At 44.8% G+C, this 14301-nt stretch overlaps 1 protein-coding gene across 1 annotated transcript; it reads right to left on the bottom strand.

Annotated features, from left to right (window-relative positions):
* Positions 1-618: 618 nt before the first annotated feature.
* On the bottom strand, positions 619-4977 carry MYCN (MYCN proto-oncogene, bHLH transcription factor). Its single transcript, XM_063314708.1, has 2 exons — positions 4069-4977; positions 619-2142 (listed from the first exon to the last, which is right to left on the bottom strand). The coding sequence occupies exons 1-2, from the start codon at positions 4868-4870 to the stop codon at positions 1544-1546; spliced, it is 1401 nt and encodes a 466-aa protein (XP_063170778.1). The 5' UTR covers positions 4871-4977; the 3' UTR covers positions 619-1543.
* Positions 4978-14301: the final 9324 nt, after the last annotated feature.

The following is a 14301-nucleotide window of genomic DNA, read 5'->3' as shown; positions in this document are numbered from 1 at the left end:
GTTTGAATTGTCCACTAGAAAAATGCAAAAGGTTGCTCCTCAGGTTTGAAAGTGCTATTTCAGATGACAGGTTTATGCATTTTGTAGGGTGGTCTATTGAGAAATAGAACCCCCAAGGAAACAGTTGAGCCTTGCCCAGAAACACACTGACATATCACACTGGGTTTTTTTTTTGGGTTAGATATACAGAGAAACTGGTTTAGCAAAACTCTTTCAACGTTTATAAATTTGCAGTTGGTTAAAATGCCTACTAGGAATTCACTGAGCACAATAAAATCTGGGGCACAACAAATTACAGGAGAAAAAAACTCCATTACTGGGTAATACTTTGATTGGAACCAATCAAATGAAGTCCCCCTCCATATATGAAGCCAAATCCAATTTCTTATGTTGAACCTAATCCAAAACCTAACTGAACAGAGATGGTAGGTAGATGATAGATGATTTATATGATCTGGTTTTCATATAAATTGAGTATAGGGCAACACCAACTTAATAAGCATTTTTTTACATTCTTGTAGATGCTCTTTTCCACAAATGAAACTGTAAAAATGATATAGGGAAACTTCTGTTATAAAGATTTTCAGAAATAAGTAGCATATCATTTAATTGCTATTTATTTTCATAAACATGAGGTATTTCAAAGTGCTATAAAGATGCAGCACTAAATGTACATCGCTGGAAGAAATTAAACACAGAACTTTGCGATTACCCAGTTCTATGCAACAAACATGAACAAATACATTAACTGGAAGAAACAGGCTAGGAAAAAAGGCATATATAGTAAATTTCTTTACAAAAGTTTTCTTAGTTCAAAAAAGTGATAAAGTAATATCTACTCAAAACTTTCCACAACCATTTTCATACGAAAATATAAGTATCAAATTTAGTTATGTATCAGCATCATACTAAAGTATACAGGCAGTGTAAGAATTAGTACAGTACATAACAGAGATTAACAATATATTTGTATACAAAAACATGCTCCTCAAACATTGAGGTATTACAGTACTTAGGTATGAACTTCCAGTCTAATATTGGTAGCAAAAGTCACCTCTCATAACCCAAGACGTGTACAAAAGGCAAATGTGTATATGGTATTTACACAGGTGGTTCCCTTCCCCCTGGGTACAAAATGGTTTTGCCCCGTAACACCTGTAAAACATAAGCACCATTAAAACGGAATGAATGTTTCCAACTCAACGGGATGTCATAAGCAAGTCCCAACGCTCACAACATTTCAAGAACCCAGACGGTTCCGAGAGGAAAGACGAAGCCATTCCGCCACGGTTTGGCAGCCTCTTCAGTTCCAGAGAAGAATGTCCACGGGGTCTCCCTTCAGATAACAGTGTTGTGTCATCTATGTAAGAGATGGGATTGGAAATAAAACCAACATTCTTAACGTCAAAAAAACATAGCTCTCTTTAAGGAATCAAAAATGTGCAAAGTGGCAATAGCTGTCCAGATCAGACAAATATATATATATATATAGATATAGATATAGGTATAGGTATAAAGGTAAGGTTTGTCTGTCTCCCCCACATTAGCAAGTCTGCATATGTTCTAATTTTTTTATCAACTGCTGTTGCCTGATCTGCAGTTTTTCCTTTTCCAACAACAACTTGTGCTCCTCGGCCTGCAGGGAATGGACATACTCGGTGGCCTTTTTCAAGATGACCACTTTGGCCGCCTTCTCATTTTTCACCAGTTCAGGCACGTGGTCCCTTAATGTCAGAAAACTCGACCTCAGATCGTTACGCCGCTGCCGTTCTAAAATGTTGTGGTTGCGTCGACGCTCACTGTCTTCCGAGTCTGAGTTGCGCGGACTGGAGCTCTTGGGCTTTGGTTGGGCCACTGGTTTTGCTGGGCGAGGCGCTTCGTTCTTTAGCTTTTTGGGGGGAGGGACCTCTTCCCTCTCTATATAGGGCGAAGGCGCGGCATAGTTATGCTGCTGATGAATTGGGGCACAGCGCTTCAGGATGACTTCGTTGGGCTGAGTTCTCACCGAGGCAAAGGGGGCGCCGTTCTTGGGGCGCACAGCAATAGTCAGGGTGGTTATAGCTTTGTAGGAGGAGGAGCGCCTCTTTTCCACCGTGACCACATCGATTTCTTCCTCATCATCCTCTTCTTCCTCATCTTCATCTTTCATGGGAGAGATAAAAGGTCAAGATATTAGAATCCCAGGGAAGCATACTTAAGACTCAGACATTCCGTATTAATTAGCAAAGGCCAAGGTATAAATGCCAAGCTCTTAAGGGAGCGAGGGCAGGCAGGAAAAGAGCATTTTCCAGATACAGAATATATTTGCATGCTCAAGCCACAGATCCCATATATGTTCCACCAAGCTACTGGTAAAGGGGACATCGTTAAATGAGCCATCTGTGATAGCAGAAGGGAGAGAATCTGGAGATATTCAGGCAGATAAATAAGTAAAATTACAACCCAAATGATCATGAGATGAGAAGAACTTAAAGAAAAAGAAGCCCATTAATCTGGGTTTTAGGGAACTGCTCTATGAGTTGAATTGCATGATTCACAAGGCAGATATAATGTATGCATGTTAACTAACACACACACACACATACCCCAATCCTGGAACACATTCCATTTCATTGAAAATGGACTAGGAAACTAAGCAATTGTTCTCCCAGAAAATGCAAAGCGGTCCCAGTTGGTCGGTCCCTTTAAGCCAAAGTTCTGGTTTATTGCCAAGAAGACAGCTGTTAAGAGGAAGTCTTCTTGCTGAAAGCTGTCAAGTCTCAGACTTGAAGGGGGCAGTGAATCTTCTGAAACAGGAGGCTGATCGTCAAGTTTATGATTATGGTCATATGGCTCCTCTCATTTGGAGACAAGAAACTATTTATTGTCACACTAGATTCTACCTCCCACTCCACCCCTCCAGATTATAAGCATTTTGCTAAATTTAAAGCCAACTTTCTATCTTTTGTTCCATTTACATCTCTCATGCCTGCTAAGTCCTCATATAATTTATAGAACCTTCATTTTGAAGCCTTGTGAAATTGCAGAGTCAGTCTGCCCTCCAACAGAAAACAAGTCATTTTTGCCCAAAGAAGCCTATTTTGTCCAATATTGAATAAAAGTACCATCTTGGACAGTAACAATAAATGGAGTAAACTGTTGTGTGGTGCTTAACATAGTGGTGCTGTAGGATTTTAAGTAATTTTCATTCATCCATCATCACTATTCAGATCTCTGGTAAGAGACAAAATGCTGGGAGTCCCAAAAGTAAACTTTGTGGATATGATACTCACCTAAAAGAGACAAACACATTGCCATCTACCGGCAAAGTTTTGCAATACAGCCAGGAAAGATCTAATGAAACACACCCCATATGAAAAGTCTGGGGCTTGTGCTAGTTTTAACTTTAAAGAGCCTTTTCAAAAATACAACTGGACTACAATCTATAGTATTCCTTTATCAAATCATGCAGTTGCATTATGTGTTCTGTCTGTACCCAGCTCCTAGCTGGAGGGTGTACCTCATTAATGTTGGCTCAGGTTCACTAGACCCGCACTTTAAACCCATACCATTACAGAAACATCTTATTCTGTGAAGATCAAACAGTTTCCCTTCTTGCCCACATCTGTCTCATTGCTGCTTTAAATCTGCCCCTAACACAACTTGCTGTTCTGCAGTGGATGATTCCCTCTGAAAACAGCAGCCACCAACTTTCCTTCCCTCCTTTTTGACTCAGTTGTCAAACCCCAAACTGCTATGGTTTAAGATTTATATTCTTTGGTTGATGCTGCACAACCCTGTTTGTGGAGTGAGAAAGCGGAGTTTAATCTGGCCACAGAAAGGGATGGCTAGAGAAGACAAGAACCTTCTCCGGTATTCCATAAGGGCCATGCTGCTTTGGGGGACAACATCTGATGGTGTCTCTTATGCCACCGATTTCCTGCTGCCACCCTTGTTGGAAGAGATGTAAAGGGCCACGGAAACCCAACCTCCTATGCCTTTTTTCTAAAAGGCAGATTGTACTGGCAAGGGGGTCCCCTTGAAGCCTCATACCACTTCCCACACATAACAAAGGATGTGGTCATTTACCAGAATCGCTGAGCGTATCGTCTCCCGAACTGTTGTTGGCCCGGCTGTCACTAGTTATGCTTGGGTGGTGGCTGCTTCGGGGCGCAGGAATGGCCACCCCTTGAGCAAGGCCACTGCTGCAGTTCACGCTTAGCCGGGGCCCCGCCACTCCTCCTCCCAAGGCTGCCGGGGCCGGGGCATCTCGCTGCTTAACAGGGAAAGGGAAAACCACGGCTGGATCCACACACTCCGACACGGAGTTGTTGAGCTCCGCTTGGCTGCCGCGATTGTTTCCAGGGCTGGTTTTGGAGGGGAGGGCAGCCAGGGGGGCGGCAGACCCGGCCAGGGCAGGCGCCGCAGCTGTTCCTCCTTTACTCTGTGGCTTCTCAGCTGCTGCCCTTTCCAGCTTCTCACTGGTTCCAAAGCCGCTCCACATACAGTCCTGGATAATGATGGCATTGAGGTTGCTGCTGTCTCCCAGCCCCGTCTCAAAGGAGTCCCCTCCATCGCCACCGCCCCACAGGTCAGCTTCTGGGGGCAGCAGCAGCAGCTCCGACGCCCAGTCCAGAGGGTCGCTGGTTCGGTATCCCCCGAGAGCCGTTCCTCCCCATGGCCCGGGGGCTGCTCCGGGGGGGTTCTCCTGCAGACCCGCCGGGCTCGGAGACAGTGGAGGCGTAGGCAGCAGCTCAAACTTTTTCCAGATATCCTCCCCTGGAGGAGCAGAGTCCGGGCGGCACAAATAAAAGTCATCTTCGTCTGGGTAGAAACAGGGCTGCAAAGAGTCAAATTCAAGATCAGAATTTTTACTGACCATCCCTGGCATCTCCGCTGGTGGCTTCAAGGGGGACCCTTAATTAGGATATTACAACCGGAGAGAGAAATGTCACTGTTTGTTTTCCACCGGGCAAGAAAAGATGCCCCTTCCTAGCAGAACCTGAAATTAAGCAGGAAGAAAAAAAATACAAATTAGATTTAAAAGGCAGAAATGTACACCCACGCCCGGCAGAGCCATGATAAGCCTGGGGTCCTTTTCTTTTTCAAACCCGAAAGATCTCCATCAACACTTCAATGAAAAAGTCTTAAGCCCAGAGAAAGAAACATTACACATATTCTACAATTACTTACTCCCTTCTAAGAAAGAAAATGCAGAAAAATCTTAACAGGACTGTTCAGAAAGGAAGGCACAAGCCTTGTTCCTGGGCACACCCTCTTCATAGAGGGGGGTAGGAGCAGATGCAGGAAAATATTCCTCCAGCATTTGCCCTGCAGAAAAGCCTGCTGGCTATTCCAGCAAAGTAAGAGGAAGTTTCTTCCTTCTTTTGTCATCTGTAGTCTATGCAGGAGAGGGAAAAGGAGGACGGCGGATGTTTAAAAAAAAGCGAGGGAGGGGGAGAGGCGCTCAGGGCTACTTTGCAAATTGCCATTCCATTCATTCGCGAGAGCGCTTCCAGAAACCCACACACGCAGAGATAGTAGGAAGGGGAAAAGGGGGGGAAAAGGAAGTCGCCCAGCGAAGCAGCATTATGCAACAGAAGGAAATTCACACACGCGCACCACCACTCACCCGGACCGGGTAAAACAAAACACCTTTAATAAGGTCCTGGAAGTTTTTCCGCAGGCGTGTGCACACGCACAAAACACAGCGAAGGGGGGAGGGAGGAAAAGAGGATGCGACTGGGATGAAAAAAAAAGGGGGGGTCGCGTTGCTATTTACATACACACTGCATGGCTTTTTCAAAAAGAAACACCACAATTTTCCGTCCCAGCCCTCTTCACGCCCCATTGTTAACCCTCCCGAAACAACAAAGCTGCACTAAAAACAACCCAGCGACCGCATCGCCTCCCATCCTCTCATCAGGATCGCGCGAAGTAGCTAATCCTCTAAGTCTGAAATAGGCTCAGCAACTTTTCCTACGGCGAGCACGTCAGAAGAAAACGTAGCAAGCATAAACAAACAGGGAGAGAAGGAAAGAAGCGAGTTTGTGCATTTACTAAAACTGCATCCGAGATGAGTAACAGTCATCGCTCAGAAATAAAAGCTTTCCACGACCGAGAATGCGCGTGCGCCGGCGGGCGCGCGCGCGTACAAACACACACACAAATCTCCCCAAACAGCAGCCGCGATCCCATCCCAGCTGCTCTCGCTCGCCTGCCCCGCCCCCCATCACTCTCACTATTGTACAGTATTCTTACTTCCCCGTTCAAAAGCCGTATTAATTTGCTATCAAGACATTGGAGCGGGGGGGGGGGAAAGAGAAGCAATGGAAAAGCACTGAAACATCAGGACAGATGCAGAAAGACTCTACCGACAGCAACATCAAGTCGGGGTGGGGTGGGCGGGTTGGGTTTTTTTTACTCGATTGGCTTTTGATGAATGAAACCCAAGCAAACGCGGATCACCAGAACACAATTCTTCCTTTTCTACCCAAAGGGTGGCACTTATCTCCCCGATCCTCCTTTTTTCTCTCCTCCCCCTCCCCCTCCCCATTTTCTTTCTTTTCCCCAAAGGTTTTGCATCCCCGACACGCACTCCTTGTCTTACCTCCCGGCTGGCGGTAGCGGTTGCAAGGAAGAGGGACGGCTGCGGGGGCAGAAGGGGGCTGAATTAATGCAGATGGTGGTCTCGGATCTAGGACTTTAAAGAGCGCCAGCAGCCCAATGCCCCCCCCAGCCAGTGTTAAACCTCTGCATTCACCCTGTGCTTGCAGACAGATGACTGTCACTAAGTGGGCTTTGAACCTCTTGTATATTATTAACTAAAAAAAAAAAAAGCTGACACACCCGTGGAGGAAGAAGGGGGCGAGCGATCGAGTGAGCGAAAGAAACTTAACCCCACCTCCCTGATTTCCATAGAGCCAGGGGAGGTGCCAGGCATTTGGCGCCAAAACCCCTTTTGCTACTGCCGCTTTATTCTTGGGAAGGAGACAGATAGGCTTGCAAAAAAAAAAAAAAAAAAAGGAATGCAAAGTGCCGCGATTGCACTCCCGCTGGGTTTACTCCGCTGCCACCGGCTGATCTTGGGTGGGTCACGCACTTTGCGAAGCTGCCCTCCCTCCCCCCGTCCCTCCCGTTCGTTTGCTGCAATGGCAACTGAGGCGCTGCCTCGTCCGATCCTGGCTCCGTAATTCCTCGGGAGTAAGACCTGCAGAAATCCCTGGCGCTTGCCCCCCACCCCCTGGGTGCCCTAATGTTGCAGCCAGTGCTTTCTTCACGGGACGCAATCGCCCCTTGCCCGGGGTCATCCTGTTCGTCTCATTTACCTAATTGTTTCTGTTCGGTTTTGAAACGTTGCAGCCGATCGTTAAAAAGGAGGGGGGCAAGGCGAGATGGACGGGGAAGGAGGAGAAAAGCCATAATTACAGAGATTCGGGGAGGCCTGGGTGCAAGTATTAACGGACCCGGGATTGCAGATCTGCAGCACCTTTGTCCGGAAGGCGGATGGGCTGCAGGAAAGGCTGAGAGGAGGGCTGCCGATTCATAAGGTGAATTAAATAAGCCTCTCCGGTTATGTACATCCTTGCTTGGACCCCCGCCTTTCCCTGCTACCGTAACGACGTTGCCTGTCTGGAGAAAGAAGGCACAATGGTTGCACAGCGCCCCAGCTTCGCTCTGCAAAAGGCGACACCTTGCGGATGTCCCCCTTCACCCCGATGGAGGAGCGGAGCCAGGGCCGAAGGTAGATAAAGTAGGGCGGCCGGGGGAGGGTCGCTCCCTCCTCCTCCAAAAGTGCCAGGGGGTTGCTTGTAGCTCTCTTGGCCCGCTGTTCAAAAGGGGAGCGCGCAACGAGGAACTTTAAAAAATGGGCTTGAAAAAAAATAGTCGCTACCCTTGATGAAACCACCAGGAATCCCCCTGGTATAGACATTTTAATAACTGCATGTGCGGGTTGGGGGGGGGGCATTTCCAAAGATCCACCGGCCAGGATGAAAAAGTGGCCAGGGCAAAATTTATTTTATTTCTATCCCGCCTTTATTATTTTTATAAGTAACTCAAGGCGGCGAACATACCTACTACTCCTTCCTCCTCTTATTTTCACCGCAACCACAACCCTGTGAGGTGGGTTGGGCTGAGAGAGAGTGACTGGCCCAAGGTCACCCAGCCGGCTTTCATGCCTAAGGCAGGACTAGAACTCACAGTCTCCTGGTTTCTATCCGATTGCCTTAACCACTAGACCAAATTTGATTTCATTCAGTGTAGTTGGCACCATTCCTCCCAGGGCATTTAATAATGGTCCCTGTTACCATTAGAATTCAGTGGCAGCTTTTAGAGAGGGCTCCATCCTTGGCTTCCTGGGGTCAACCTGAACCAGGGCCGCAACTGGGAGGGGGCAAGTGGGGCATGTGCCCCGAGCGCTGCGCTGGGGGGGCGCCAAAATGGGCGCAGTATCCATGTTTGCCCTGGGTGACACAGACCCTAGTTGCAGCCCTGACCTGAACTCCTGGTGGCTCAGGGTTGGCGACCATACTGTGGGCATTTCTTTGGGAGTAAATTTTATGGGAAAACTTAGGAATTCCTTCAGAGTCGGTCTGCATAGGATGGACCTGCAGATGATGCCGCGGCTGGGATCAGAGTTCAGAAGAGCACAGGGCCAGGGTGGGGCTTTTATAACAGCGATTGAATTGATGGAGGGCCTTAAAACATCCTATGTGTGGTACCAGACCTGAAGGAATAGAAAGATACCCACGGACAAAGGGGCTTCCTCAGTGCCATATCACGGTTTAAAACAAAACACCGCCATAAATTTAGACGCCAAACAAATCTAGGCTGCTGTTAGAGGTGCTTGGACAAAACACTTCCGGCAGCTAAGAGCACTGCTTGATCCCGCAGTTCTATACTGAACCAGCTGTGGTTCCAAGCAGCCTTCAGAAGCGATAGTGGTCCCCTATGGAGTGCTTTACAATTTGGGTATATTCACTGCTCAAATATATATACAAATTCCCAGCAAGAGAGAGCGCGATGTATTGGAAGCTGATAAAATGTATTTCTAGTTTTTACCCTGGTGGAAAGATGCTGATACCCCTGATTTAAAGCCCCGGATGCCCGGTGTTCACTTTCAACATACGAACAGGCCTTTTATTGACATTGTGGGAAGGCTGATCAATATTATTCTGTGCGGCCAAGGTTTAATTTGCCGTTTGGAGACTTGAGCGTTTCTTTTATAGGCATTTATGTTTATCGTTTATGTGTTATTTTTCTCTTCCTTTTGTTTTTAGTTTCTTTTGGTTTACGTTTTTTTTCTATTGATTTTTGTATTTTCTTTATAAATATTAAAATCATTTTTTTTAAAAAAATATTTCTTTCTAGCTATTGCCTCAGCCTAGTTAACCGGACAGAGACTTAGGTCCAGCAACTTCTGTTTAGGGTTTTTTTTTCCAACTTGTAAATCTGAGAACAGACTATCACCACCAATACATATTTCTTTTCCTTTTTATTCATGCAGAAAATCTGGCCTCACTGGTGAGAGACTTGACAGGTGCTGCAGTCTGCATGCATCTTTCTGTTAAGTTGCACACATTGCAGGGCCATCATGTGTGTAGGCTGATAGTGTCATTGACTACTGTATATTTGCCTTGAAAACTGAGAAGCAGTCAAGTGTGTTTTTCATATTTCTTCCTCATTACTGGTCTCTTCTTTGCCTAGAAGTCAAAAGCTTCAATTGTAAATGTATTCAAAGTTTGTTTCATGTACAGGCACCTGCAGCTTTAAACTACATTTCCTCTGTGAATTAGAAAGGAAATGTGGAAGTCCTCTACTTTTGTCTTTATTTAACACACAAGACTTCTCATAATTATGGGGATTTTAAGGTAAAATTGTGAAAATTATTACACAATTGGTGTAACTGATTCTATGTTCTGGTTTCCCCAAAACACAGAAAAGGCACAAAGCCAGTTGAAAAGCATACATCCTGATTAAAAAGCACTTATGGTTGTAGAGTATATGCTCAGTGGAGCATCAAGCTCTTATGAGACTGTTTCCTTACACTATGAGATTCTGGTATTATAATACACTCCCGGAGTGCCTGTATGGTGTCTATTGGCCCCAAAACAGAGACTTGCCTGTAACAGGTGATATAAAAGTCTGGAAGGAAAGTTTGACATTATAAGAGTATAACAGTGTATGGAGTATATGGAGATTGTCACATCTTCCTGGCTGCACACAGAAACTCCCAAGATGATACCTCTTGGAAAACACCAAGCTGTTGGAATTTAGAAGATGAGGATAGATGTATCCTAACTTTTGTTGTAAACCGCCCAGAGTCCCCACTTTGGGGGGAGATGGGAGGTGGCTAAACTTAATAATATATTTTTTTTAAAAAATAAAACTAGAACTCTTGTTTTTTGTGACATTTTAATATTTCTCAGGACAGTGAATAGCATCCATTTAGATACAAGTGCAAAGATGAAGTAAATATGTTAGAGACATAATTGGGATGAGAATAAAATTCTTTCTTAAGAGTTCCAGTCATTGGGAATCAAATCTTTTTCCTATCCGCCTACTTTGGCCCCTTCATCTGCATAGCCTCATCTTGGCATCTGATTTTTGTTCTCAGTGGAATATGTGGCACAGATTTTACATACTTTCAGCTGTCACTGGATGCTGTTGGCTTAAGGGGGAAAATACCATGTTAACACTGGTGCAGATAAGGACAACTTAAGCCTGTCTCCTTCATGGGCTGGGAGATGTGTTGAAATCAACACACACGGACACAACGGAAAAAAAAACATGTTCCCAGTAGATGTCTGTGCTGAGGTTAGGTAAGGTAAAGGTAAAGGTTTCCCTTGACGTAAAGTCCAGTCGAGTCCGACTCTAGGGGGCGGTGCTCATTTCCGTTTCTAAGCCTTGGAGCCGGCATTGTCCATAGGACACTTCCGGGTCATGTGGCCAGCATGACTCACGGAACGCCGTTACCTTCCCGCCGAAGCGGTACCAATTAATCTACTCACATTTGCATGTTTTCGAACTGCTTGGTGTGCAGGAGCTGGGATTAACAACGGGAGCTCACCCCGCTGCGCGGTTTCGAACCGCCGACCTTCCGATCGACAGCTCAGCGGTTTAACCCGCAGGTTAGGTACCAGGGGTGAAAGTTCCAAAGGCTGATGAAGCTCATCTCCCAGATGGCCTGATAGTAACCCTTTTTATTTTCTATCCATTCAGTGCAGCTAACATGGAATACTAAAGCTTTATATTAATTAGGGCTGAATATTGTAGAATTGGTTAAAACGGTTGATTTGGATGCTGTCTTTCTAAGCATATAATTTTGTAATTGTAGTAGTTGTATGTATTTTAAAGCATAATTTTGAATTCATATAAATTACCTTGAATTTTGGAATGCATCAGGAATGAATTCATTTGTGCCGGTCATTCTTGAGTCTGGAAATAATTTCTCTGTAGTTAGTACTCAGATGTCTTCTGTCCCCAGTAATTCAACCATGACCCACATTGTTCAGAATTCAGATGAGCAGGTACCAAGGAATTCCTCACAGTTTTTTTTATGGTTCAATTTTGAAACAGATGGAACAAACCTGTAATTGGTTGTGAATGCTCTTTGGTACTACCTGTGAAAAGCTGGCACTTTTCACACAAGGCATACTGGAGTCAACCAGGGAAGGAAGGAGATTCATGCTGTACTTTTCTCTTGAGAACAGTTGCACTAGTTGTGTTAAATATGGTTGTCAAGAAGAATTCTAATAACAACAGTGGCATCTCTCTGGGTAGTAGGTTCTATTGTTGAACTGTTATTTCTGTTAAGAAGTTTTTCTAATGATCAATTGGAATCTATCTTCCTGTAACTTAAATCCATAATTTTGTGTCCTGAGCTCTGCAGTGAGAGAACAGGACTTGATGGTCTTCTGTGTGACATCCTTTCAAATACTTGAAGAGTGCTATCACATCTCCCTCAGTTGTCTTTTCTCAAGGCTAAACAAACCCAGTTCCTTCAAATCTCTCTTCTTATAACTTAGTTTCTAAGCCTCTGATCATTCTTGTTGCCTTCCCCTGACCCTGTTCCAGTTTCTCTAAACCCTTAAACAGTGCTTCTCAACCTTTGCAACTTTTAAGATGTGTGAATGTCAACTCCCAGAATTCCCCAGCCAGCATGGGGAATTGAAATCCACACCTCTTAAATCCACATGGAAGTTGAAATCCATACCTCTTAAAGTTGCCATGGATGAGAAACACTGCCTTCAAGTATGGTGGTCAGAACTGGAGTTGGTACTTAGGGTAGAGTCTGATCAAAGCAGAATAAAGTAGAATGATTATTTCTCATGATTTGAACAATTATGATTATATTGAATTTCTGTGTGCCTGTGTGTCATTCACACATTTGATAAACTTTTCTTCACTTCTTAATTACAGGATCCAGTACTGGTCTTTGTAGTACCATACTCAGTATTTTTTTTCTCCAGCTTGATAAACCATTAATAAGCATCCTTTGAGTACACAGTTTACTATCCAGCTATGTATCCACTTAATTGTCATGCCATCCAGCCCACACTCGACTAGCTTACTAATCAACATGTCATAGGGTGCTTTGTCATAAAGTAATATGTTTTGTTAGGTCAAGATATATTATATTGAGCCATTCCCATAATTTATAAAGGAAGTTACTGAATGAAAAAGAGATAAGGTTAGTATGGCAAGATTAGCTCTTGAAATCTTTAAAGAACTAATGTTGACTTCTGGTAATTACCACTGACAGTGTTTCTCAACCTTGGTAACTTTAAGCTGTATGGACTTCAACTCCCAGAATTCTCCAGCCAGCATGCTGGCTGGGGAATTCTGGGAGTTGTAGTCCACACATCTTAAAGTTGCCAAGGTTGAGAAACACTGCTCTACACTATGGTTCCTATCTCTCCTCTCCCTATCCAGTGCAGCCATACCTCCTTTCACTTTTCAAGCATCTCTTTCCAGATACATTAGAATGTACCTTCCCTAGGTAGTCTTCTTTAGCAGAATTGATTGCTGCTGCTTACTAAAAGTGTAATTATTGGCTGTTTCTGTTTCTTCTGGCCTTAATGCTTGCTAGGAGGGCGAGATGACTGGCAGCTTTCATGTTTAAGGGTCAGGTTTTCCAAGGTGGAGATCAGCATTGCCCAACACGCATCCCCACAGCCTCAGGTGCAGTGCCCTCCCAAGAACTTCCCCAATTGCTGAATTGTGACCAAAGGGAGCAATGATTAAAATAAGTAGGACAAATGGAATTGCTGCCTTTAATGGCCTTAATTGTGATGACATTTGAATTACAAATGTCCACTGACTTTTTGGAGCGTGTCCCCACTCATGGGACAAGGTATTAGTCCCAAAAGACCGCCCAACCTGGCCTGGACTGAAAGAGCTCTGCTGGGATGCTGCGCAAGGCTGCATAGGAAGAACCCCAAGTCAGATCGCTTTATCACCTCATCCCCCAAATCACAGTGGTTTGAGGTGCAGACCCTCTGGGTGTTGCCATATTCTTCCCACTCCTATTTGTTGCCCGAAATAGAAGTTCCCAAGCCACATTTCATGAGGTAAAGTCTCTCCTCTGGCTGTTCAAATATGGACAGATACAGAGCATGGCCACTTCAAACAGCAGGCCTCTTGAACAGCCCTCCACGTGCAGAGTCAGTCACCTTTTCTTAGCAAAAATCTTCCAAAGGAAGGGAGAGATACAGGGGACAAAATAGTCTAAATTACTTCTAGGAGAACATTTCACAGGCTATCAACAGTCATTCCTTTCTTTTGTTAGTGAACCTAGCTCAGCTCTGTCCCTGGGGCCATCTAAATACCTTTGTGACTCTTTACACACACACACACACACACACATGTGCAAACACAAGGAAATCCCCGAAACATAAACAGGCTTTGGAATCAAAATACTTGTTTGGACAACAGCTGCAGTCTCCATTTTGGGGCACATACATCCCACCTGCTCAGGATCCAGCTAAGCATTGAGGAAAATGGCTTGCGAAGGTGAGGATCAGGTTGCTCCAGTTCGAAACAATAGATTAGCTCTTGCAGTGTTATTTTTTTCACTTTTTCATGATGCATTCACAAAAGAGGAGCTGGGTAGAACTAAGAAAAAGATGGAAGAGGATTGAAGTTTTCATTCTACTGGTTTTTGGGTATGATTAAAAAAACATTTCAGTGGAGCTCACATTCAGACATGCACATGGGCAATCTTAAGTGTTCCCGAGTGGGGAGGGGAGAAAGGTACTCTGTCTCCTTTGCAATTCTGCTGTTTCTCCATAAGCCTCAAAGTACTCCTGGAGTGATGGT

The sequence above is a fragment of the Candoia aspera genome, chromosome 1 (assembly GCF_035149785.1).
Source record: "Candoia aspera isolate rCanAsp1 chromosome 1, rCanAsp1.hap2, whole genome shotgun sequence".
NCBI classification, from domain to species: Eukaryota; Metazoa; Chordata; class Lepidosauria; order Squamata; family Boidae; genus Candoia; species Candoia aspera.
The sequence above is the reverse complement of the archived record's forward strand: the minus strand, read 5'-3'. Positions and strand labels throughout refer to the sequence as shown.

Coding starts and splice junctions, on each gene's coding strand:
- MYCN (XM_063314708.1), bottom strand. CDS start 4,870: ATGCCAGGGATGGTCAGTAAAAATTCTGATCTTGAATTTGACTCTTTG. Junction 2,143..4,068: donor CGATACGCTCAGCGATTCTG/GTAAATGACCAC, acceptor CTCCCATGAAAG/ATGAAGATGAGGAAGAAGAG.